Source organism: Corvus kubaryi, unplaced genomic scaffold, assembly GCF_017639235.1.
Source record: "Corvus kubaryi isolate FWS band 111438036 unplaced genomic scaffold, C.kubaryi_AGA036_p1.0 split1-65, whole genome shotgun sequence".
Taxonomy (NCBI): Eukaryota; Metazoa; Chordata; class Aves; order Passeriformes; family Corvidae; genus Corvus; species Corvus kubaryi.
The window spans coordinates 7,865,619-7,887,750 of NW_024582080.1; the positions used below are offsets into that span (position 1 = coordinate 7,865,619).

The 22,132-nt window shown below is 42.8% G+C and overlaps 2 protein-coding genes and 1 long non-coding RNA gene across 6 annotated transcripts; 1 reads left to right on the top strand and 2 right to left on the bottom strand.

The window, feature by feature from the left end:
• Positions 1-1,371: 1,371 nt before the first annotated feature.
• Positions 1,372-12,013, bottom strand: LOC121657965. The gene is made up of 2 exons (XR_006013806.1): positions 11,812-12,013; positions 1,372-11,362 (listed from the first exon to the last, which is right to left on the bottom strand). It is a non-coding gene; the product is annotated as an uncharacterized LOC121657965 (long non-coding RNA).
• A 111-nt stretch (positions 12,014-12,124) lies between these two features.
• Positions 12,125-17,272, top strand: MTIF3 (mitochondrial translational initiation factor 3). 2 transcript variants are annotated; one of them, XM_042014225.1, is made up of 4 exons: positions 12,125-12,221; positions 14,222-14,685; positions 15,976-16,121; positions 16,988-17,272. In XM_042014225.1, the coding sequence occupies exons 2-4, from the start codon at positions 14,223-14,225 to the stop codon at positions 17,198-17,200; spliced, it is 822 nt and encodes a 273-aa protein (XP_041870159.1). In that variant the 5' UTR covers positions 12,125-12,221; position 14,222; the 3' UTR covers positions 17,201-17,272. The 2 variants fall into 2 exon arrangements, with proteins under 2 accessions (XP_041870159.1, XP_041870158.1); XM_042014224.1 differs by lacking the exon at positions 12,125-12,221 and adding an exon at positions 13,261-13,815.
• GTF3A (general transcription factor IIIA) lies at positions 17,209-22,093 on the bottom strand. Of its 3 annotated transcripts, none has more exons than XM_042014221.1 (9): positions 21,925-22,093; positions 21,585-21,685; positions 21,099-21,195; positions 20,822-20,910; positions 19,819-19,892; positions 18,497-18,580; positions 17,892-18,121; positions 17,740-17,796; positions 17,209-17,486 (listed from the first exon to the last, which is right to left on the bottom strand). In XM_042014221.1, exons 1-9 carry the CDS (start codon positions 22,072-22,074, stop codon positions 17,328-17,330), a joined length of 1,041 nt encoding a protein of 346 aa, XP_041870155.1. In that variant the 5' UTR covers positions 22,075-22,093; the 3' UTR covers positions 17,209-17,327. The 3 variants fall into 3 exon arrangements, with proteins under 3 accessions (XP_041870155.1, XP_041870154.1, XP_041870156.1); XM_042014220.1 differs by having other exon boundaries at positions 17,740-17,799; XM_042014222.1 differs by lacking the exon at positions 17,740-17,796.
• Positions 22,094-22,132: the final 39 nt, after the last annotated feature.

Sequence of the window (22,132 nt, forward strand, 5' to 3'; positions counted from 1 at the left end):
ACACAGATCATAACCCTTTGCTGAAGTGCACATCCCTATGTGCCTGCCCCAGATAATGGGCCCTTTTCCTATCAACTGGGAACCGAGAAGGGAGGAGAAGCAGGTTCTTTAATTCCTCTTTTATGCATTCAACAAAACTACCACCATAACTGCAGAGGCATTGAGTAGTTACTGCTACAGGAGTGATTATGCAAATGACATTATGCAATTCCAGTGACTGAACTAACACCACCCTAGGACTCTACATTTGTTCAATCTACAGCAGATATTTCCAACCCATACAGTCTTCAACAAAGACAAGTGCTTATATGGTCAATAAACAATGATGTTCTGCCCTTTTTCCTGGCAAACTTTGTGAGCAGTTATTATCTAGGGCTTGTCCAAAGATCTTCCACTGAAACTGTTTTCATGGAAAACTTCAAGTTAAAACTGAACAGCTTTTCTTTTTCTAATTGAAAGGATGTCTCCTGTCTGTGGAATATTGTCCCCCTTCTGTCCCAGTGAACTGTGTCCCAAACAAAGCACATCTCCATGGGGATATGCTATTCAGAATATTCAGAGGAACTCAGAGTGGGCATCCTTTGAGCTGAGTGGGTTGATTCACCGTAGGGTGGTCAAACACCGGAACAGGTTTTCTAGGGATGATGCCCCAAGCTTGTCAGTGATCAAGAGGCATTTGGATAATGCCCCTAATAACATTCTTTAACTTTTGGTCAGCCCTGAAGAGCTCAGGCAGCTGGACTGGATGGTTGCTGTAGGTCCCTTCCAACTGAAATTATTCTATTTCTATTTCTATTCCTATTTCTATTCTTTTCAGAGCTCAGCTTAATTACTGAGGCACAATTTACTAAAATTAGTACTTGGTGTACTTAATGAAATTTAGTTCAGCTAGAAAACCCAGCCTGCAGAGGGCAATGAAGGTATGAAGAACCTCAGGGCATTTCCATATAAAATCATCCGGCTCTACACTTGGACAAAATCTGTTTGAGACAAAAAGATCAGTAGCTTTGTCCACTGTACAAAAATATACTGATTGCCAATCAAAAGCTAATTATTTAATCTCATTGAATACATCCAAATTTGGAAAATCTGTATGCTTTTTCTGTTTCTCCTGCAGCCAGTTTGTGAACATCTGGGGAAGACTGCATGTGAACGTGGAAAACTAGGTTCACATACCTAGCCTGGAGCAATGAGAGATCAAAAATTTTGATAGGAAGCTGATAGAGTGAAAACTTGAACCTGCCTTTTGCTCCTCTTGAGCAAAGCCTTTGGCTCCAATGAACTGCTACATTATATACAATATTTAATTTTATCAGAAATACACCAAAGGATCTACAATTAATACAATTAAAACAAAATAAAAAACAGTGGGATAGCCTCTATATATTTATTCAGACATTTGATACATTTACTTTATATAAATCACTTTGCTTGGCTTGTGACTGGGTTTTTTTGAACATAATTAGAAGAAACTCTTTACCTTCTAGGGCATCAGTTAATTATAATTCGAGCTCACAAATTACAGTTGTTTTTCATTATCCGCATACAGAACTGTAAAAGCAAAGCAAATGCTACTGTTATAACACAGCATTCCTGTCCAAAGTTTACAAAAGTAGGGTGAGCTAATGGAAAAAGAACCACTAAATAAAGCACCAACTGGCCCGGTTTCTAGGCTTGCTTTTAACTTTTTCCCTTTTTTGGCCATTTCAGAAAAGATACTGTGATTTCTCCCACTTTATTTTTAACCAGACATGAAATAGCTAACAAGAACTCTTATCTTTTTCAGAGACATGTTGAAACATGTTGTTTCAGATTAACGAGATTTGCATCTTGAAAATATGATTCCAGCTCTGTTGCTCTATTTCCTTGTAAGTAAGCAGACAAACAAGAAACTTCAGTTTCCCTATATATACTCAGGCCCTTACTTGTTAGGGCCAGACACTAAATTTATACTACACTGAACATAGGGGAACACTATATAGCTGCAGATTAATAAATTTTTTTTCAGATATTTTTTCAGATAGTGTTGTGGTCAATACTACTTACAGAACTTTTTATAAGCATATTTTGCAGAATGATTTCCCTTCTACAAATTTAAACAGAATAAATGTATATGAGCCTTTACAGCATGAATAAATTCTGCTCAGTCCTTCTAATGCCATCTGTGTTGGATGGTTACTTGATCTTAGCAGAATATGGGAATAATCTGTTTGATTTCTGAGTACAATTATATGTTCTGATGCAGAGCTGGTTTCTGAATTCCTTATGAAAACAATTACCTCCTGCTGTTCTTTAAAGAAAAAGTTATGACTCATTTCTGTGGCTCCATCATCCATGTTTAATTTATGTAAATAACTTATGGTCTGATACCATGTAAGCATCACTAGCATATGAATCCAAATAAATTCATAAACTGCTGGGAATGCAAAGATGTCCCAGCACAACTAAAGTGCTTTAAAATGATTAAAAAGTTTTCAATGTTCTATTCAAATACAGATTATTTTCTTATATTCAAGTGTACTGAACTTGTAGGACTGTAACTGCTTCTAAGAAAATGTATACATAAGGGTCTCCACCCTTCATTAGAATGTAAAAGGGAAGAACCACTCAGGTCCTGCTAATTCCTTAACTGATTCACAGATAAGTAAGGGGGTTTTTTTCACCCAAGTTGAGGTCATACTCCAAAATTCTTAGTATACCACTGGAGCAGATGACCCCTCCGAGGTCCCTTCCAACCCAAATTATTCTCCAATTCTGCACTTCTATCACAAAGTACTAAATTATCTTTGACAGCCATTTCTCCTGAAGCCATAAACTTGTTCTTATAATCCTATGTCATGTGGAGGGAGGGAAGAAGGGAAGGGGGAGGGACACTATCAAAGTCAAGCATGAGGTAATGCACTGTGGGATCTGAAATCACAACTGCACAAACTCTGGGATCAGACAATTTATGCAGGACACTGAAAGCTGTGAGAGGTTTGTTGTAGACGCTGTCTGAGAGCACACCTGATATAAAGAAAAAAGACACAACATTGTAGGAAAACATGAAACACAAAACTCTGGATGATGAGTTTCCTTACAGATCTCATGGAAAAATCCAGTCTGAATTCTGGTTGGAACAGAAAGAGATGCAAGGGCAGATATGGATTATTGGTATGCATGCTTTGTTGCTGAAGGATGTAAATTTTTTTTCCCAAGAGCACAGTAGGGTTTATTTATATGATGTTGACATCGTGGACCAGGTAGAGAAGCACATACAAGGGAAGTTGAACTTAAAGAACATACTCAATTTTCCTGAGATCACATTGCAGAGCAAGCTATCCTGGCACTGGACCCCATCCTTATGGGGATAAAATGGAGTACGTTTCAGAGGTATTGTGTTATTAATTCTGAAGGAGGCTTTGTCTCTAGTCTCAGGCACATGAACTGCAACCCCACAAAAGAGCAAAATTAAGGAAAACCTATAAAAATGAGTAAGATATATAGCAGCATGCTGGTTTATAATTCACTTTGAAGAAAATTAGGCACAGTGAAGTACTGAAGCTACTGCTGAGATTTCAGGAACAAAAAATATGTTACCAATAATCAGGAAGTATGAAATAGTATAAATCATTTTTTTTCTGACAACCCAGGGATCATAATTGATGTTTTTTCTTGTTCAAGATGCTACAGAAAAAGCAGGCAGTTGGGCAGTAGGCAGGAACACTGTCGTTTGAAGGACTTTTACTTTATTAAGGTTGTCAGCAAAGCCCTGAGATAACAGGAGAATCCTAGTGAAGTGCTCAGTGCAGTATTTCTTTACGGTTCACTCAGACTATAGCAGTGCCTAACCTGAGAGCACAGCTGCATTCTGATAGCCATGGTCCAGATGTATAACTGGGGGAAGACACTGCAAGGAAAAAGGGAGGGAGATTCTAAGTGAGCAAAAAGAGGAGAGGAGAAGCATGGGGATGAACAGACTTGTCCAAGGTCACAGGGCACGTCAGCACTGCAGTCAAAACTCACATCTCCTGACTCCCAATCCAAGAATCACCCAGACAACAGAAGCATGAGACAAAAGATGTAGCTGAACTTTAGGCTGTGTGAATCCAGGGCTCTTTGGGCTGCTCTAACTCTCTTTCTCTGCTGCTCCATCATTAAAAGCAAGCTATGATCACTGACTTGTAACAAACAACCAACCTTGCTTCCGTGTCTGCAGCCATCACCCTCACAACTTACTTTGCAATTCTCCTCCCCGAGCTTCCACTCAGCTTGGACTGTTTGATGCCTGCTGCTTTTGTGAAGCTTTTGAAATTAATGCTTTAAAGCCTGTAAGACCAGCTCAGAGGAAGAAGAAGAAAAAAAGACAGTTTTACATTTTTAAAAAGATGCTCTTATTCTCCTCACAGCTGAGTTTTGGTGGCAGCTTGTGAGCAGAATAGTAAGTGGGAGGTTTTGTTGTGTTTTTCCAGGCCAGTCTGTCTGGGCTGTGGAGATCCATACTTTTTCTCATTTGTTTTTCACTGCAGTTAGGCCTTTCGAAGTCACCTCCTCAGCAGAGGCTTTGGTCCCATGTGGACTGAAGAGAGAGGGGGTACACAGTGCTCAACTGGTTGGGCTGGATTGTGCCATTTCCCTCATCTTCGGGAACAGAGAAGACCCTGTATTTCTCCAGCTCCCCCTTCCCCTTCTCTAGTCCTTAACCTCTCAAGAGTCCATACACTTGCCTGTACACCATACCAGTGCAAATGCTTCTATCTATGATCTGCACAGACTTTCTCTAGATGTGCTAGCTGTCCCATAGGGAAGGATTAATTCTACACCAACAAAAGAGTTCATACTAACTGATTCCAAACAGAACTCTCCCAGAAAGGTCAAAGTGATCACTTGCACCAAAAAGCCCAATCCAGCCCTCTGGAGAGAACAACCAGCTCTTGGTTCTACAGCTGGGAACCCACCACTAGCATGAGTTAACAGCAAGTGAATTGGAAGCTTCAAGCCTTTGTCACACTGATAGCAATGACACCACAAATCAGACGAAATTTCTCCTGTGAGCAAGTGAGCACTGAAATAACTGACACTGGAATTGTTGAGGCTTGTGTTGTCAGTTCCCAGCCTTCCTATCTTCTACAACAGACCTACAGTATCAAATACCAGGATTATAGATCCAAATCACCCCAGCATATGCCCTACACCTCTCCATTGCCATCAAAATGTTCTGGCTCCTTCTCCTGTCTCTCAAAATGTTCTGGCTCCTTCTCCTGTCTCTAAATCCCCCTCAGCCTTACATCACCTATGCAGCCCCTGAGCAGCTGGCAAGGCAAAAGATACTGTGGACTGTAGATGATCATGGCATCATAGAATTATAAACTCGTTTGGGTTGGAAAGGACCTTAAAGATCATTTCATTCCAACCTCTCCGTCAAAGGCAGGAATGCCACCCACTACACTGTGTTGCTCAGGGCCCCAACCAACCTGGTCTCGAACACTTCCAGGGATGGGGCATCCACAACTTCTCTGAGCAACCTGTTCCAGTGCCCCACCACCCTCTTGAGCAAAAAAATTCTTTCTAATATCTACTGTAAATGTCTCCTCTTTTCATTTAAAACTATTCCCTATGTCCTATCTCCATCTGCCAGTGTAAAAAATTAATTTGCTCCTTTTTACTTAAAGAGGACGACCCCTTTAAGCACTGAAAGGCCGCAATCAGGTCTGGTAATACCTGTGTGCTACCTGGGCAGCCCACACACATATGCAGTCTGGTCAGCAGATGAACTCTTCTGCCAGAACAAGACACCAGTTCGAAGGTCTCTCCACTGCTCTCACAAAACTTGCCAGAAATACATATAGTTATTATAAATGTACAATATCTTTGAGGCTCCCATTTCTTTGCCAAACTGGGCTGAAGTGTCCAAGCAATTAAAACTGCTGAGAGAACTTGCAGAGAGACAGATGGTTAGGGAGACAGGACGATCACATTAGCTTTTTTCTTCCCTTGAGGAAAACATGTTAAAAAGAAAAAAGAAACCCACCAAAATGCATTGTTTGTAGTTATGAATTATCAGACTTAATTAAATTTTAGTTTCAGGTTTCTACTTTGTACCAGTATAAAACAACAAAAAAATTTAGTGATTTTATTAATTAATTTTGATTTTAAAATGACTGGCAGAAGATGATCTCTTGTGTACAAAAATGTAAAAACGCTACTGCACCATTTAAAAATTATTTTTCTTCAATAATTTTCAGAAAAATTTAAACTTTCCTCATTTTGCATTCCAAGAATTTGATTGAGAACCTGATACTGCAACTACACTGGGTGCATTTTCTAGTTTCTGCTTCTTCACTAAATTGGGAGAAAAAAACCACAAAAACACCAAGACTGTACATTATAGACTAAAATATCTTGAAATGATGATGAAGACTGTTGTTAGAGGCATTTGACTTTGATCATCTTTAGAGGGCGATAAAAAAGAAAATAAGATTACCTTGGAAAAAAATACATACCGAATCAGGCAGATTGTAAGGCTTCTGATAAAGCACTACTCTTGGCAAGCTACACTGGAGGAAAAAAAAAAAGCAGTTCCTCTGTCCGTAATGTGTATTTTTTTTAACATTTACAAATTATTTTTGACTTAGCCACGCAGGGAGCCTACTTTCAACCCTCAATTTGAAAATCATGGAGGCTTTATAAAGTCTTCCACCTGCATCTCTTTTTTGCATCACAGTTCTTTATCCTCTAAAGGATGAAAACCCTGGCGTATAAAAACTTTGTTAAGCTGTCACTATCAATAGAGTAAAAAAAAATAATGGTTGACAAAGAAGAAACAAATTGCATCTTCGAATAAGTTTCCTTCATGCTCTTGTTAAAAGCTATAACCTCTGATGTTAACTAAATTTAACCCATTCTGACCCTTGTGGTGGCCCTTAACCTTTTCTTTATTCTGCTTCCTGTGGTTGCTGAAGAAAACTGGCCCAGTCATTGGAAAAGCGCTCTCTGTTGCACACAAAGCCCCAGCCTGGCTGCTAGTCTGTCAGGAGGGATAGAATAGACGGGGAGGTCAGCACCTGTGCTGAGAAGCAGGTGACAGGGAACTGCTTGGACCATTCTAGGGCAAGTTGTAATAGTTTCTACCCTTTAAATATCGCACTGTAGTTTCGGGTATTCAAGGCAGCGAAGTTCACATTTTCTTTGTGAATGCAGACTTTAAACAAATTAATCTATTGCTGTTCAACTGACTGTAAAATTAGTAGATTTACTGTTGCAAAAAAAAAAAAGAAAAAAAAAAGAAGAGAGCTTTCACTTCCACTTTAATAAGGTCACGGATGTGTCCTAGGCTGCCAACAAAAGCAGCTTTTAAAATCTTCGCAGCTGAACCCAGCAACTTGCAAAGGCTGTAGAACAATGTCTTCAATGTACAGTGGAAACTCCTCTCCCTACAGTCAAGATGTAAAACTAGACAGTTAAAAAACTTTCTATACTCTGAAGTTTTAACTCTAATTGCATCTCACCCCAGGGACCCACAGGCTTGCTCTATGATTAACATTTTAATAAATTCAGTCAGCCTTGCTTTTCATGGAGCAAAATCGGTTCTTTGCCTGGATTCAGTAATTCAGCCCAAGCAATTTAATGGTAGAGCATGCATCTTCGAAAGATTTGTTTTAATTCCCACAACAGGGGCAGATCTCAGAAATCAAACAAAACTATCTGTTTCAACTATATTTGTATATTCTGCACAGAGCATCAGTTAGCAGTGACCATTTACCACTCACTACAACAAAATTTTTGGGCTTTAATTTTTTGCTGTCTCTTGCTAGAACAAAAATAGAGAAGTTTGTGTAGGAAGCAACTTTCAAAAGCTGTGGATGGAAAAGGAGTAAATGAGCTACTGCAGATCCAGAAATCTGGACCTACTACACACCCAGAATTTCTGTGTCCTTTAAATACATGTTTACTCTGACGTGTTCTCTGCCATATGGCAATGCTCAGCTCAGCACAAGGGAGTTTTTCATCTGAGTTATGTGCAAAAGTCTTTTATAAACACTAACGGGAAAAGGAATACTAAGGAGTGTAAAGGGGAGGCTACGGCCCCGCTCTGAACCAGGGGTCTGCAGAAACACAGCCACGATTATAACCAGCAGGAAGGTGGAGGGGGGCTATGCCAGCTGCCAGCAGGAGTGGGAAGTGGGGAGGAGTAGGAGACTCTCTCCACGTCTTCCCCAAAGCTTCCCTGCTGAAATGCCATGTGAAGGAGGGAATTATACAGAAAAAACAGGAAAACAGAGGTGCACAGGGTAAGCAGCCCTCCAGATGCTCAGTACTTTTGTAAGCTCAAGTGTGCAGGAGACTAATAACAGATTTAGTAATAAGACTGGAAAAAACCTGCTGTCCCACCCACTGCTACTGCTCCATGTCCAAGGGTCCCAGGCACTGCATAAACCCCACAATATCAGCAATAAATTCCTGATTACCTTGTTTGGCATTTGAAATTTTTTTGACCAGATATTCCTAAATACAGCTCCAGTTTAGGCAGCAGCAAGATATTCACTGTGGACCAAGGAAAGACCAGTCCTCCACCCAGAGCCAGCAGGTAAGAGCTCCTTGCAGGTGTAAGGCACTTCAGCAGCTTGCTTCCTGTTCCCACAAAATGAGTGATGAAGTTTGAATGACAGTAAACTATAGCCTTGGATCTCCAGGTGAACACATTGTCATCTAGCTAAAGGCATCCTCACTCTCTGCTGGGCATCACAAACTGCTCACTGTACCCACAATGAATAGCTTTTGGGGGAGATTTTAGGGGGGACTATGCTGGTGCTGAATTGATGGCTGACTAGATGATCTTGAAGGTCTCTTCCAACTTTGATGATTCTGTGATTCTTTGATTTTGAAATTAACCCCAAAACTTAGAAGACCTGGAACCAATTTCCAACATCCTTAGGGGACACAGAAACCATCCCCCAGAGATCAGTTGTTAATGTGGAAGAAGCTTCTCAGTAGCATCTAGAGCCTCACAATACTTACTAACATTAATAACATCCAAACTGGCAGATCACTGCACTGCTCATGTACGAGGACAAGAAACCTCTCCATCCACCCATCCTTCCCCCCTTCTCATATATTTGCATTTAAAATTATCTGGGGAATGAAATGTCTATGGTTTGGCACAAGGTCTAGCAGAACAGGCCTTAATAGGCTCAAAAAATAACAAAGTGAAAACAACAACTTTGTAAGTAAATGTCAAATTAAAAAAAAAAAAAGAAAGGCAGATGAAGATTTAGGAATTAAAACGCAAACAAATGATTGACTGTATTGTCAGGGGTGGGCAGAGGATGATGTGCATCAGGCAAAGTAGAAGGAAGAAAGTTATTATTAACTGCACTTATTATGATAGTGTCTTTCAAATAATTAAGACCGCAGTCTCGCTGTGGAAGGCACATATAAAAACATGGCCCCAGGGCAATTACAGTGTAAACAGACATGAGACAAAGAACAAGGAGAAAGAGTACAATGAACCCCCAGAAAGATCAAGTTAATTGAGGACAAACAGCATGAGAAGGCTGCACTATTTCTTGGCACACTAAATTTAATTAGAAAGGGATGAAGTAAAACAAGCATCAGGTTAAACTTAACAGAATTAAATAACAGGGGGAGAGAAGGAATGTGAGTTGTATGCTCTGAAGTACCTTGCTTTCATGCAGGTAGTTTTTATCACAGTGAAGAGGATTATTAGCTTTATTGCTGCTACTAACACTGCTGAAAATTATCTGTCTTATGGGGATGGTTCTCGGAGTGGCAATAGTAGCTAACTGCAAGCAGGGCTGCTGACAAGCTCTCTTCTAATGCACATTGCAGAGCTGATGATGAAAAAAATATCTCTCCAGGCTTCGGCTCTGCCAAAATTTCCCTTCATACTTATTCAAATTCCACACTTGATTTCCAGACCATGAAAAGAGCAGTAAAAACCCCTTTTGTCTCGCCTTTTCTTATTGAGGAATATCTCTCTCTCCACATCTGGATACTGTAGAATTTCAATAATGCATGTTTCAATAGCATCAAACTGAGATCCGGTTTTCTTAGGCATTCTACTGATGTAAGTGATGGTAATCCCTGCTCCCAAAGAGCTTACAACTCTAAAGACATAAAGCCCGATTGAAATAATAAAAAGCAGAAAAGAGCAGGATGGAAAAACCTGGCTCCATTTGCATATAATAGGAGAAGCTACAGTTGTCATTCAGGCTCTTAACACAGCTCACCATCTATTTGGCTAATTCTGTTACTGGCATTTTTCCAAATTCATTACTGCAGGAGAGGAGTTTTAATGAGGCTAAGGTGATATGAATGAACTTCAGATTGTGAACTGATTTAGTAAAGTTTTCTGGGTTTGCACACAATTACCACATGATGTCTTCTGTGAAGATGGAGAGCCTGAAGCAATGACAGACCCTTTTTTCACGTGTGTACCACAATGACAAAACACAAACAGCAAGCACATGAAACTACACCATCCTAAGACCACAGTTAAGAACAGAAAGCTAAAGATCAGATAGACCGAAAGATAAAGATAACCCGAAAAGATAAAGATCAGATTTGCATTGCATTTCTTTCTCCTGGGCAGAAAAGGAGGACAGGAAAGACGGGTCACTTAGGTGTGGCCTAAAGCATGTAAGCTAAAAAGTTCTGGTTTTAAGCAGGAAGGACAGCAGACAAGGCCTTCCCCCCACCTGCTTCCATTTTGTACTACATTCCGAACACAAGCACACTTTGAGTGTTGTTCCAGCTCCTGCCCGGCTGGCTAAACAGCATCCCTCGATAGACACGAACACCTGGGCTCTGGAAAGAGGTCCTCAGCACACCTCAGTGTCTCCAGAGCAACAGGAACAGCAATTCCCATGCTGTCCAGCGGCTGACTGCCATAGCGTGCTCCTTACAGCTGGGGATATAACGCTTGCACATGAATTTCAGCTTCTCTTTCAAAGGTTTCTGTCTCCAAACCGGATGGAGGAGCTCACAAACCCAAGGCAGAGCCTCCCAAAGAAGGTAACAAATCCAAGCATCCGAGCCGCTTTCGGAGTGACTGACGCAGCTGCAGAGCCGCACACGCTGCTGACCCCTGCAGACTCAGCTCCCCGCACACAGCCCGGCCCGCAGCCCCGCGGGTGGGGACGGCACACGGGTGCTGTGTTACACTGCTGCATCCAGCTCGGGGCCACCGGCGCAGGAAGGACATGGACCTGCTCGAGCGACTCCAAAGGAGGGACACAGAGATGCTCCGGGGGCTGGCGCACCTCTCCTATGGAGACAGGCTGTGAGATCTGGGGCTGCTCAGTCTGGAGAAGAGAAGGCTGCGGGGAGACCTCACAGCATCCTTCCAGTGCCTAAAGGGGGCCTGTAAGAAAGACGGGAACAGACTTTTTGGCAGGGCCTGTAGTGATAGGACAAGGAGTTACGGTTTTAAACTAAAAGAGGTTCGATCTAGACTAGAGGTAAGGAAGAAGTTTTTTACAAGGAAGGTGGCGAAACACTGTCACAAGTTGCCCAGAGGGGTGGTGGATGCTCCATACCAGGAAACATTCAAAATCAGGTCAGACAGGGCTCGGAACAACCTGATCGAGTTGAAGATGTTTCTGCTCTCCTGCTTATTGCAGGGGGATTAGAATAGGTGAGCTTTAAAAACCCTTCCCAACCCAAACCCAAATTCTATGATTCTATGCCTCAGCACACACACACACAGCACTCAGCACCCACGTAATCCCCGCTCACAGCAACAAACCGCCCTGCTGGGACGGCCCCTGGGCACAGTGGGAGCCCTGTCCCAGCCGTGGTCCTTACACCCACCGCAGCGCAGCAAAGGCGCACCGGGAGTCCACAGAGCGATGCAGGGAACAGCAGCTCCCAACAGCCGCACACACAGAACGGGGCACACCGCGTGTGCCGGCCTGGGAGCACACAGGGAGCGGGCGCAGGCACACACGGCCCCGGCCCGCGGCCCGCACCCGCCACGCGCGCTCACACGGGCGCGCACCGGCACGGGCGCGCACCGGCACAGGCGCGCTCACGCCCGCGGGCACGCGCGGACGCCCGGGGCGGGGACAGGGGGCGGAGGCGCGCAAGGAGGAAGAGGAAGAGGAGGAGGAGGAAGAGGAAGGGGGAGAGGTGGGGCGTTCCGCAACTTCCCGGCGGCTCGGGCCGGTCCTTCGGCTGCTGCGGCGGGCCGGCGGCTCGGCCCGGCCCGGCCCGGCCGGCAGGTAAGAGAGGGTCACAGGGAGCCGCGGGTCGCGCACACGGGCACGGCACAGGCACGCACAGCCGGGAACGCGGGCACGGCAGGGCACGGCGACAGCCCCACGCACAGCCCTTCCTCCCTGCTCACAGGACGGACACCCGCGGGAAGCGGCTACCTCCCGTGACGGCCGCCCAGCACGGGAACCGCGGCTGCTCCCGCAGGAAGCGCGGCTGTTCCTACGGTTCCCAGTATGCCCGTAGCTGCCCGCTCCTTAGAGCTCCCACCCAGCGACGTCAGCCGTCCTTGCCAACACAAGGATGACCGAAATGCACGACGCGAAACACTCGTACCTGCCGTGTTACGCGAAGAAAAACCCTTCCGTAAAGAAGAGGGTTATTTTCTTTCAGACAGCTAAGGCTGGATTTACTAGATTTAAATAGCAGCAGAGAATGAAGGAGTATAAAGGCAACACCATGTGTTTAGCAGAGCAAGATCGACATTTCCTTCAAATAAGCTGCTATTCCATTGCTGATACTGCTACTTAGTTTTATAAATCAGTAGCTCTCAAAGGCAAGCCAGGCTCCTCTGAAAGGAAGATAAATTCAATTATATCATTTAATAATGCAGCAGTGATGCCTGGATTGCAGACCAAGTCTGCAGTGCATGATCCAGAGCTGGTTTATGAAAACATTTAAAAAATAAGGACATCGAGGCTTTTGTGTGGCTGCACTGATGATGCACAAAGACACTTGGGTATTGGCAGTGGGTGTTCAGTCGTAGGGCTGTTGTCACAGCCAGACAAAAAGCTGTTTTCACAGGGGTCTGGACTGGACAGAGACAGAGCCCGGGGCAGGAAGGGACAGTAGCTCTGCTAGCTGGTTTTAGACTGCTGTGGATATCCTGTTACTTTTCTTCTGTGTCCTGTGGTTAGCTTGAGTTCTGGATCCAGCTGTGGCACCTAGCTGTTATCAGGCTGCCCTGTTCATGAACTCATCTGGCTCCTTCTTCAAGCAGTTTGCATGGACTTTGTCCCTACTGCTGAGGTATGAGGTCCATCCCAGGCTCCAGACAGTCCCCTTTTCAGACTAAGTTTATTCAGAGGCAGGTCTTTTCACTTGTTCCTGTGCCAGCACTGCTTAGAATTATAAACAGCTCTTTATCCTTGCTGATGCTTTATGCCTTTTCCATGTGTGTGTATGCACATGGATACATGTTTACACAATGTCATGTATGTATGTATGTGTATGTGTATGCATGCACGTATTTATAGAGTGGAGTCACGTTCCTTCCTGGGCTAAAGAGGTCACACTCTTGCCAACTCCTCTGGTATGACACGTCTTTGGTTCCCTGCATCGTCCTTGGCTTTTCCTGCAATTGCTCCCTTTTAAACATAGAATACAAAACCTGCAGAGAATACTCACAGTTTGCTCTTTATTTCTAAAGTTTTTTGCAGCTGTTAGAAAACGGACGATTTCTGAAGGTCTGAACAAAACGCAAGTAATGGTCAGCTGCACCAAAATTGCCAGGGGGATTTCGTGAACCAGGGAAGAATGGGGGAAAAAAAATCCAATGGACAAAATGTCTCAAAGATGAGTTTCACTAGTCTTCAAGCACGGGTATATTTTGAAGCTTGTTTGAAAGTTTATAGCTTCGTGAGTACCCTGTCAGGATAGATACCTGTAACAATTCATTTAAATTTAAATTTGAAAGTGACAAGAAAGGAGCTAGAAGTCCGGGATCCTTTAAAGGCGTTCGGGCTCAGATATTAAGATGCTGAAGGTAACATCAACTCATAAATTTTGCTCATTTGTCAGATTTTATCTCTGGGTTTAATCCCTTTTTTACTGTAAAATGACTGTTGATTGCTCATTCTGTTTAGTAACACCATGTATCATTTTAAAAGAGTATTTACAAACATTAGGGTTTACTGACCTGGAGTCAAGTCTTTCTAATATAACTAGAAAAATCTGATTGATGGGGTTTTTTCTTCTTCCTCAGAACTTGTTTTTTCTTCTTCCTCAGAATGACTGCCTTGTGCATGGTGAAACATTTATGTCAAACAACCAGAAATGAGAACAGATATGCAAAAAGGTTCTTTGGCACTCTTCTGACACAGACAGCACAAAAGTGGCTCTTTTCTCCATTCTGGATACTGGTACCCGACCCTAGGAAGTCAGCTGTGTTTGGGCTTACTCAACCATTTTGTACAGATGAAAAATCTCACACACAACCAAAAAGGAAAGCAGCATTTGGAAGTGTCGGGCGAAGAATTCCCTATCGTGTTTTGCACGTAATCAACCAGGATGGAGAGAGCTTAGGAAACATGCACCGAGCAGAGGCACTCAGACTTATGGATCAACAGGGCCTGAAACTAGTTCTGCTTCGTGAGAATGTAGAACCTCCAGTTTACAGACTAATGACTGGGCAGCAGATTCACGAAGAACAGCTTAAACGTGCAGAGAAGAAAAAAGCAAGTCCAAAGCCAGGTATGTACATTGTAAACACTACAACACTGAGGACTTTGAAAAATGCTGCATTAAAAGTGGTTTCAGCAGATTAAATCCTCTTACTTGTATTTGTGTAAATCCAAAGTAATGTCACTGCAGTCTGTGCTGTTAAGGATTTGCAGTGGTGAAAATAAAATTTTGGATTAGTCCAGTCTTCCAGAGAAGCCTTCTATTGCCCTCTCAGGATTTGCTATTTTGGCATCTGCTGACTTTAAAAAAAAAATACCTTTATTTGAGAGAATATAACTAACTAATATAGTTATATTCTCTCAATAGTTATATTCTCTCAGTGAGTTCCATGAGACTCACTGAATTTCTGTTCTTTTACTAAGGCATAGAGTGACAGGCAGTTTTTACAAACTAAGGACCAGATACACCAATATAATTACATAGTTTGTCACCAGTAGTCATGAAACACTCCCTTCCTTATTTGCTTCTAGGAAGACAAAATCTGGAGCCCTTTCTTGTACAGAGTAAGAGAAAACTTTTTCAATATTGAACACTTTTCAGTTTGGTTTTTTTCTTAAGACAACCTGCTCCAGCAGTTTAACAAACTGAGTTTGGCTTTAGAAAAGGCGTGTGACCTTGTATCCTCTCTTATCCTCAGGCTACCAAAGATAGCTGTGCTTTGGGTAGAGTTCTGATTTTAGAGGAGAGCATTATTGTGGCAATGTGTTGCTCTGTTAAAGAAACCACAAAAATATTATTTAGGTGGTGACTACTTTAGAGAAACTTCAAGGAGGAAGAGACCATGGATAGTTCAAATATATTACAAGGCATTGTCGCACTTCCAACTGAATATTGCACTTCAGCATTCAATAAAGTGGGCTTGAGATGACGAGCTATCTAACATCAAAGCTTTTACCTTCAGCTGTCCTATGTGCAGAACACAGGAATTTGCACACTAAGTCTTTAATTCCAGATCCAATGCTTACCTGTTCATTAGACCTACAAACAAGAACAAGACTGTAACTACGAACAAGAATGTCATTAAAAATACCTTAAGCCTTCTCACCCTGAAGAGATTTCCTGGTGTGCCTCAAACATGCATTCAGTCTCCCAGTTGTGGCAGTGAGTGTGAGAGTATCAAGTAGGCACCCTTTAAGGTGAGAGTGATACATGCTGAGACAATGAGATCGGGGTGCTCTGAGAAAGCAGCATGGGAGGAAGGAGTCAAGCAGACAAAGCACCCTAAGCTGATAAAAGAGAGCAACTAGTACAAGTTTGTCAAATGTTAAGCCAACGCAGTTTCAATTCTGTTTTAAACAGGGGTGGTTCAGAAGGAGTTATCCTTTTCTTCAGCTATTGCCAGGAACGACTTGGAGACCAAGACTAAACAGATAGCACAGTGGATTGAAAAGAAACACCATGTTAAGGTTACCATCCGGCAAGCAAAAGGTAGCAGTACAGACATGGTAAGTGCACTCTTGAAGGCTGGACCAGTCAATGTCATTAAATAGCTGTATTGACCTTCCCTATTCAGTACTGCCGCAATTTTTAGCATCTCAGTGAAGATCCAGGTCCCGTGCAAGTAATGGTTGCCTGCCTTAAGCTGCTCCTGTTCAAACACGGGTAGAGAAGTAGGCTCAGAGAGACAATTCAAACATCGTGCTTCCTTAAGAATCCAGCTGCAATACTGGCTTGGACAGCAGAGTCCTAGTAGTAGTAGTTCCTACTCCTAGGCAGCACCACCTTATTAATGGGGCTCGTGCAATTTTGTTATCTATGGCTTTAGCCGGCTCACCCACTGAAAACTTTAAAAGTGAGATTTAAAAAAATTTGTCTGCATTTTAGCTGGATTATTTCACCAACTGTTCTTCTGGAGCTGCGTCGGTGCAACTTTGGCTAAGGTTAGTTGTCCATTGCTACGTAAAAAACTGCTGGAATGGTGTTCCAAGACTGGCAACATGAACATCTCTAAAAATGTTAGGGAGTTGATGGCAACTTACCAGTATAATTGCAGGGCCTTGAGACTTCAGTGTCATTTGCATAAATGGATTTTTTTATAAATACTCCATGCAAGATTTTTTTTCCTGGTAATGTCTATAGTGAATTAGTGTTAGGAAATGGCTGAATGCCCCTCTAGTGACTTGCCTAAACCTGCTTATGAGTAAAGAACAAACAGTTAAGAAAGGAAAAGGTGAAGTGCTCAAACCAGGACTAGCTTGTTTCAGCTAATAGCTAAACTAAGCAGGAGATCATGTTATTACAGAGCAGCTTGAAATATTTTTCTGCCTGTGTTTGTGTGTTCATTTAGTTCCATTTTTCTCCTCTTTTTTAGCTCGAACTTTTTGATCAAATTTTGGAGACTGTGTCTGAGAAAGCCACTTATCTTTCCAAGCCAAAAGTTGCTAGAGAAGGAGTGAGTACCTGTATTTTGAGGCACATGTCTGACAAAGAGCTGAAAGAACACCAGAAAATGGAAATCAAGAAAAACAATACAGTAATGAAAGATGAAAATGAAGATCTGAAGTCAAATGAGTTGCATCAGTGACTTTCTGAAGCGGTGTAAACAACAGTAATTTATTAAAAAACAAAATAAAAATATTATCTTTAGATAAAGTCATTGTTGAGTTTTGCATTGGTCATTCCATGAAGAACGTTGTCTCGGTTAACCTTTGCTACAGAGTCTGAATTTCAACAGTTGGTATTCCATTTTCTGTGACCTTATCCACTGTCTTGCTTTCCATCACAACCTTATCCTTTCCTGGCTGCGTTTTAGGAGGAATGTAGCCACTGAGACGAGAGGCTAAGCTCCTCTTGGGCCGAGAACGCTTTGCCTGGCAGAAGAAGATCCAGAATCAGTAAACTTAACATATCTGTGGAGTAAAGATTACTGCTGTGGTGGGGAAAGAAGAAATCAATGTACAGGCCAGGACTGCATTAGCTAAAGGAGCTTCATAAATTAAGGATCTCACAAGTTAACTAGATATTATTTTCCTGCCTGAAGTCTGATTCTATAATAGATAATGTTTACTCTCCTCTACAGTGACACAGTAGGGTTGAGAAGACTTTTCCAAGAGTGTAACTTACTTTCAAGTTCAGCTTCCTCTTTTCAGGATCATGTACAACTGCGTGCCTTGCTAGGCTCTGCTACAGTTACAAAGAGCAGGGGGGAAAGAAAGAAAGAAGTTTATAATTTCAGATTATGTGATTCAGATAAGAACAGTTAAAAAAATACATACCTTCATTGCAAACACTTTTCCACAGCCTGGATAATCACAAGAGAATGGTTTTTTCTCCTCATGAAAAGAGAGAATATGGCTTTGAAGGTTAAATAAAGTTGTGTAAGTTCTTCCACATCCTTCTCTGGGGCAGCGGCAGACTTCCCTCTCCACAGCATGTGTCTTTTGATGCTGCTTGAGGTAATCTTTCCGTTTAAAAGTTTTGTTACACTCACTGCAAACTATTGGCTCTGAGTGGGAGAAAGAAAGGCAGAGTATAAATTAACGATTTCTTACAGAAGCTCAAAATCAAACCCTAGTGGTCCATTAGAACAATGCTAAAATCAACATGAAATGCAAGGAACTTAGAGACTTCAGGAGGATAATGCAATGTGAATTATCCAGATCTGAAATCCTACATTAAACAATTTTTTGTTAACTGAATCACAAAGCTAAGTTAGTATATTGAGCAGAATTTTCATCAAAGATCTGAAGTGACAACCATTTTACCAATAAAGTTAGACAAGTTGAGACACAATGACAAGTTGATGAGTTCAGCAAGGACTCCAGATTAGCAGTTGGTTTCATATTTGTATCATAAGTTTACTAAAGCATTTGGAATTTACCTGTATGACTGACTTTATTATGTTTCAGAAGGTCTGTCCAAGTTTTTCCTATGTATGAGCAGTTTTCCTTCTTGCATGCATAGCCTGTTGGACAGGACAGATGTTTACAAGCACAAAGGGTCTGGCAAACAGTCAAGTTTTACAAGGGGGAACTCCACTTTCAGTGTTTGAAAATTAAAAGCCAGTTATTCCTTGTCTCCTCCCATACTGCACAGGAATGGGGTAAAAGACAACGAACAATCAACACAAATTAGAACAAGAGAAAATCCTGACAGCTTTAAGTAAGAAACTTTGTATCACTGACACCAGTTGTCCAGAGAGGCTGTGGAAGCCCTAGCCCTGGAAACATTCAACACCACTGGATGCAGTCCTCAACAACCTGGTCTAACTGGCACCACCTTGAGCAGGGACCTGGACCCTATGACCTCCAGAGATCCTTTCTGACCTAAATGATTTTGTGAAACTCTCTCTCCTTGCTTCAGTAAAGTGACTTCCTCCCAGCCATACACCTTCTCTAAAATAGATGAAAATAACTAATCATATATATTACTTCTATATAAATATTTCTCCTGCATATTAAAAAAATAGAACACTGACCATACAGTAATATTCCAGAGTGTAAAGAGATTCTACCATTCTATCAAGCAGGCAGGAACCACAAAAGTCAACACTATTTAAATCCCAGGACTGGAGCGCTCAAAAAACTATGAAAAAGTCCCTGTCTTAAAAAAAGGGAATCGCAGTACAAATCATAGCTTTCTGAGTAGTCTTCCTAGTCTGCTGGGTTGGTTTGGTTTGGTTTTGATTTTTTCTATCACTGGAAAGCTGGTTATCTGTCAATGAAAGAATGGATAGGAGTGTAGCAGGATTACCTCAAACATACAAGGCCATGTCATGATGATTTCACTTAAAAACCTCTCACATAGGTTCATTAATAACTAAAAATACACGTGGTTCTGCCAAGGCTCCATAGGAAGTTTGTGGCAGAACTAGCAACTGATCCTAAGCTCTGGAGGTCTAGGCTAATGTCCTAACCATCAGCCCATCTCCAAAAGATGGATTATTGACAAGGAAGCACCTCAGGAGAAGAAGTAAGGAATCCTGAGCTCTGTTCAGCCTGCCACAAACACACAGTAACTGAACACTGCAATGCCTTGCAGTTGTATCCCACTTGACTACTCAAAAAGGGTGTTCTTGTCTGTCTGGATCACTAGGCCCAGAACACTTCACGTCTGTCATGCATCTGTGCATACTCTGCACTGGAAGCAGTCCTTTTTCCTTTGCTAAAACGTAACTTAAGCAGCAAGGAAAAACACTTTTACCTTCATGTATCTTCTCATGCCGTTTTAGCCGACTTGGAGTAGAGAAGCACTTTCCACATCCTTCTTTATTACATCTAGGTACAAAACACAGTGGTTTCATTTCTTTCACTGTATCCATGTATTTTTTGTTCTTTAAGTCAAGAGCAATTAAAATGAACAAAATAATCCAAGTTTCCCTTTGCCTAGAGATCAGTGTGTCCCCACCTTGTAAAAGTAAATTCCATAGTATTTTTTTAATAGACTTGGATGCCTTTGAGAGTTAGGATTATACCATAATTTCCATGTATACAGCAAGTTGAGCTTTAGCTAAAAAGTCAAGCCTTGTATCATGCCTACACAGCAGGTTCTTCAAACATAAAAGGATGGAAAGTGGAAGGTTTAAGTGGCTTGTACAGAACCAGCAGCCAGAGCCACAGCAGAGCACTGACTCCTTATGTCCAACCATAGTAGTGCATTTCACTTCAGTGGAATGAACACTCATGTTAAGTGTGACCCACGTGCAAGAAATACAAGACTGAACTTTGCTTTCAGCAGATCTACAGTGATGTGTTACCCAAATGGAGTTGCAGTGCACAGCTGCCAAGATTAACGTCCAAGTCTTTCCTCTTTTTCTAGGTACTACTCACTTCAGTGTCAGCCAAGTCACTGCATTTTACTGGGAAATAAAGGTAGCTGTATTTTTCCTTACTGTGCAAGCTCTTATGCTTGTATTTCAAACTATGAACTCCAACCTGGCCGGGGGGGGGGGGGTGTTGTGTTATTTTTTTATAAAAATGCTGGAATTGCTGGAATGCTGAAGTTACAGAGCACCAAGACTGTTGCTCAAAACGGATCACTGAGAAAAGGACTAGTATAAGAAATAAACTTGCAGTGCTGACTACAAATTGATTTATCTTTTTTTTTACTGCCACATCAATGAAAAGGCTGAGAAAAAAGGCACCTATTTTCATCTACAGTGTTTAAATGGAATCATTAAAGTTCAGTATTAAAATTATCCACCTACTTGAAAGGAGGTTCATTGGTGTGGTGACACTGATGAACTTTAAGTTGTTGATGCTTCTTGAAAGACTTGTTACAGCCTTCGAAGTCACACTATTGAGGAAATTAAGTTATTATTAGAGGCCAAAGAGTGACAGCTCAGTTCACGTGTTTGCTGAAATTCCAGTCATGGTATTTGAACTTGTGTAAGTACCACATAATAACAAGTTGAAGTATTTCACCAGATACACAAAAAGGAGCTTGTTTAGCCTCCACTGTACAGTACAAAGGTAATTACTCACCACATATTGCTTTTGCTGATTTTGATGCTTGCGCTCAACGTGCTTCTTCATGTTTGATTTTGTTCCAAATTTCTCATTGCACCCATCAGTTGTGCACCTGTAAATGAACCGCGTTTTTTATCACTGCTGTCAAACAGTGATTTGTTCCCCAAGCAGATACTGAAAGCACTGTACTAGAGGAACACAGAAGAATTACTGAAACAACTCAAATACAAAAGTTTGCTTTGAAGACACTAAAAACCAGAGGCTAAGTTAGCCTTTTAATAATGTATTCTTGGGGGAGATCTGCCCATTCCTTTAAGCATCTGTTATAGATCACTGCCAGAAAGAGAGTTTGATCCCCACGTCCCACCCTGTGTGCACTGTTATGGCACTGCCCATGACGCCAAAGCCAGGCATGCATGCCCTGTACCCCCGCCCCGTTTTAACTCCCTTTCCTTACGGACAACCGCACTCCACCTTCAGAAGCAAAAACTTGGGCCTTACTCGAATGGTTTCTCCCCGGTGTGCGTGAGGAGGTGTCGGGCGCGGTGGAAGTCCCTCGTGAACCCTTTGCCGCAGCCTTCATAATCGCAAACATACGGCCTCTGAAAGAGAGGAGCTGTTCCAGGGCACAAACCCACCCCCTCGGGGGCTCGCCCGCTCCCGGGAGGCCGCTGTCAGCGGGATGCCCCGGCCGCACCGGGCCCCGGACACAACCCGCAGCCCCCGCCGTGTTCGGGCGCGCCCGAGGCGAAGCGGCCTGCCCGGGCCCACGCGGGGTCCCAGCACGGCAGCCACACCTCGGTCACACAGACCCGCCCCCTTCCCAGCCGGCGCGGCTCACCTCGCCCGTGTGCCGGCAGAGGTGGGCGGACAACCGCCAGGCCTTGTTGAAGGTGGCGTCGCAGCCGGGAAAGGAGCAGATGTACGGGCGGATGGGGAGAACGCTCCCGTTCCCGCCGCTGCCGCCGCCGTCGCCCTGCGCGCCCGCCATGCCGGAGGCCACGTGACCGGGGGGGCGGGCGGGGCGGCGGCGGCGCGTGCTCGGTGAG

Bases quoted from the DNA above. Each gene is read 5' to 3' on its own strand.
- MTIF3 (XM_042014225.1), top strand. From the start codon at position 14,223: ATGACTGCCTTGTGCATGGTGAAACATTTATGTCAAACAACCAGAAAT. The intron at 14,686-15,975 runs GTATGTACATTG...TGTTTTAAACAG, and splicing joins AAAAGCAAGTCCAAAGCCAG to GGGTGGTTCAGAAGGAGTTA. The intron at 16,122-16,987 runs GTAAGTGCACTC...CCTCTTTTTTAG, and splicing joins AAGGTAGCAGTACAGACATG to CTCGAACTTTTTGATCAAAT.
- GTF3A (XM_042014220.1), bottom strand. From the start codon at position 22,074: ATGGCGGGCGCGCAGGGCGACGGCGGCGGCAGCGGCGGGAACGGGAGC. The intron at 21,686-21,924 runs GTGAGCCGCGCC...CCTCTCTTTCAG, and splicing joins TCTGCCGGCACACGGGCGAG to AGGCCGTATGTTTGCGATTA. The intron at 21,196-21,584 runs GTAAGGCCCAAG...GTTCATTTACAG, and splicing joins ACCGGGGAGAAACCATTCGA to GTGCACAACTGATGGGTGCA.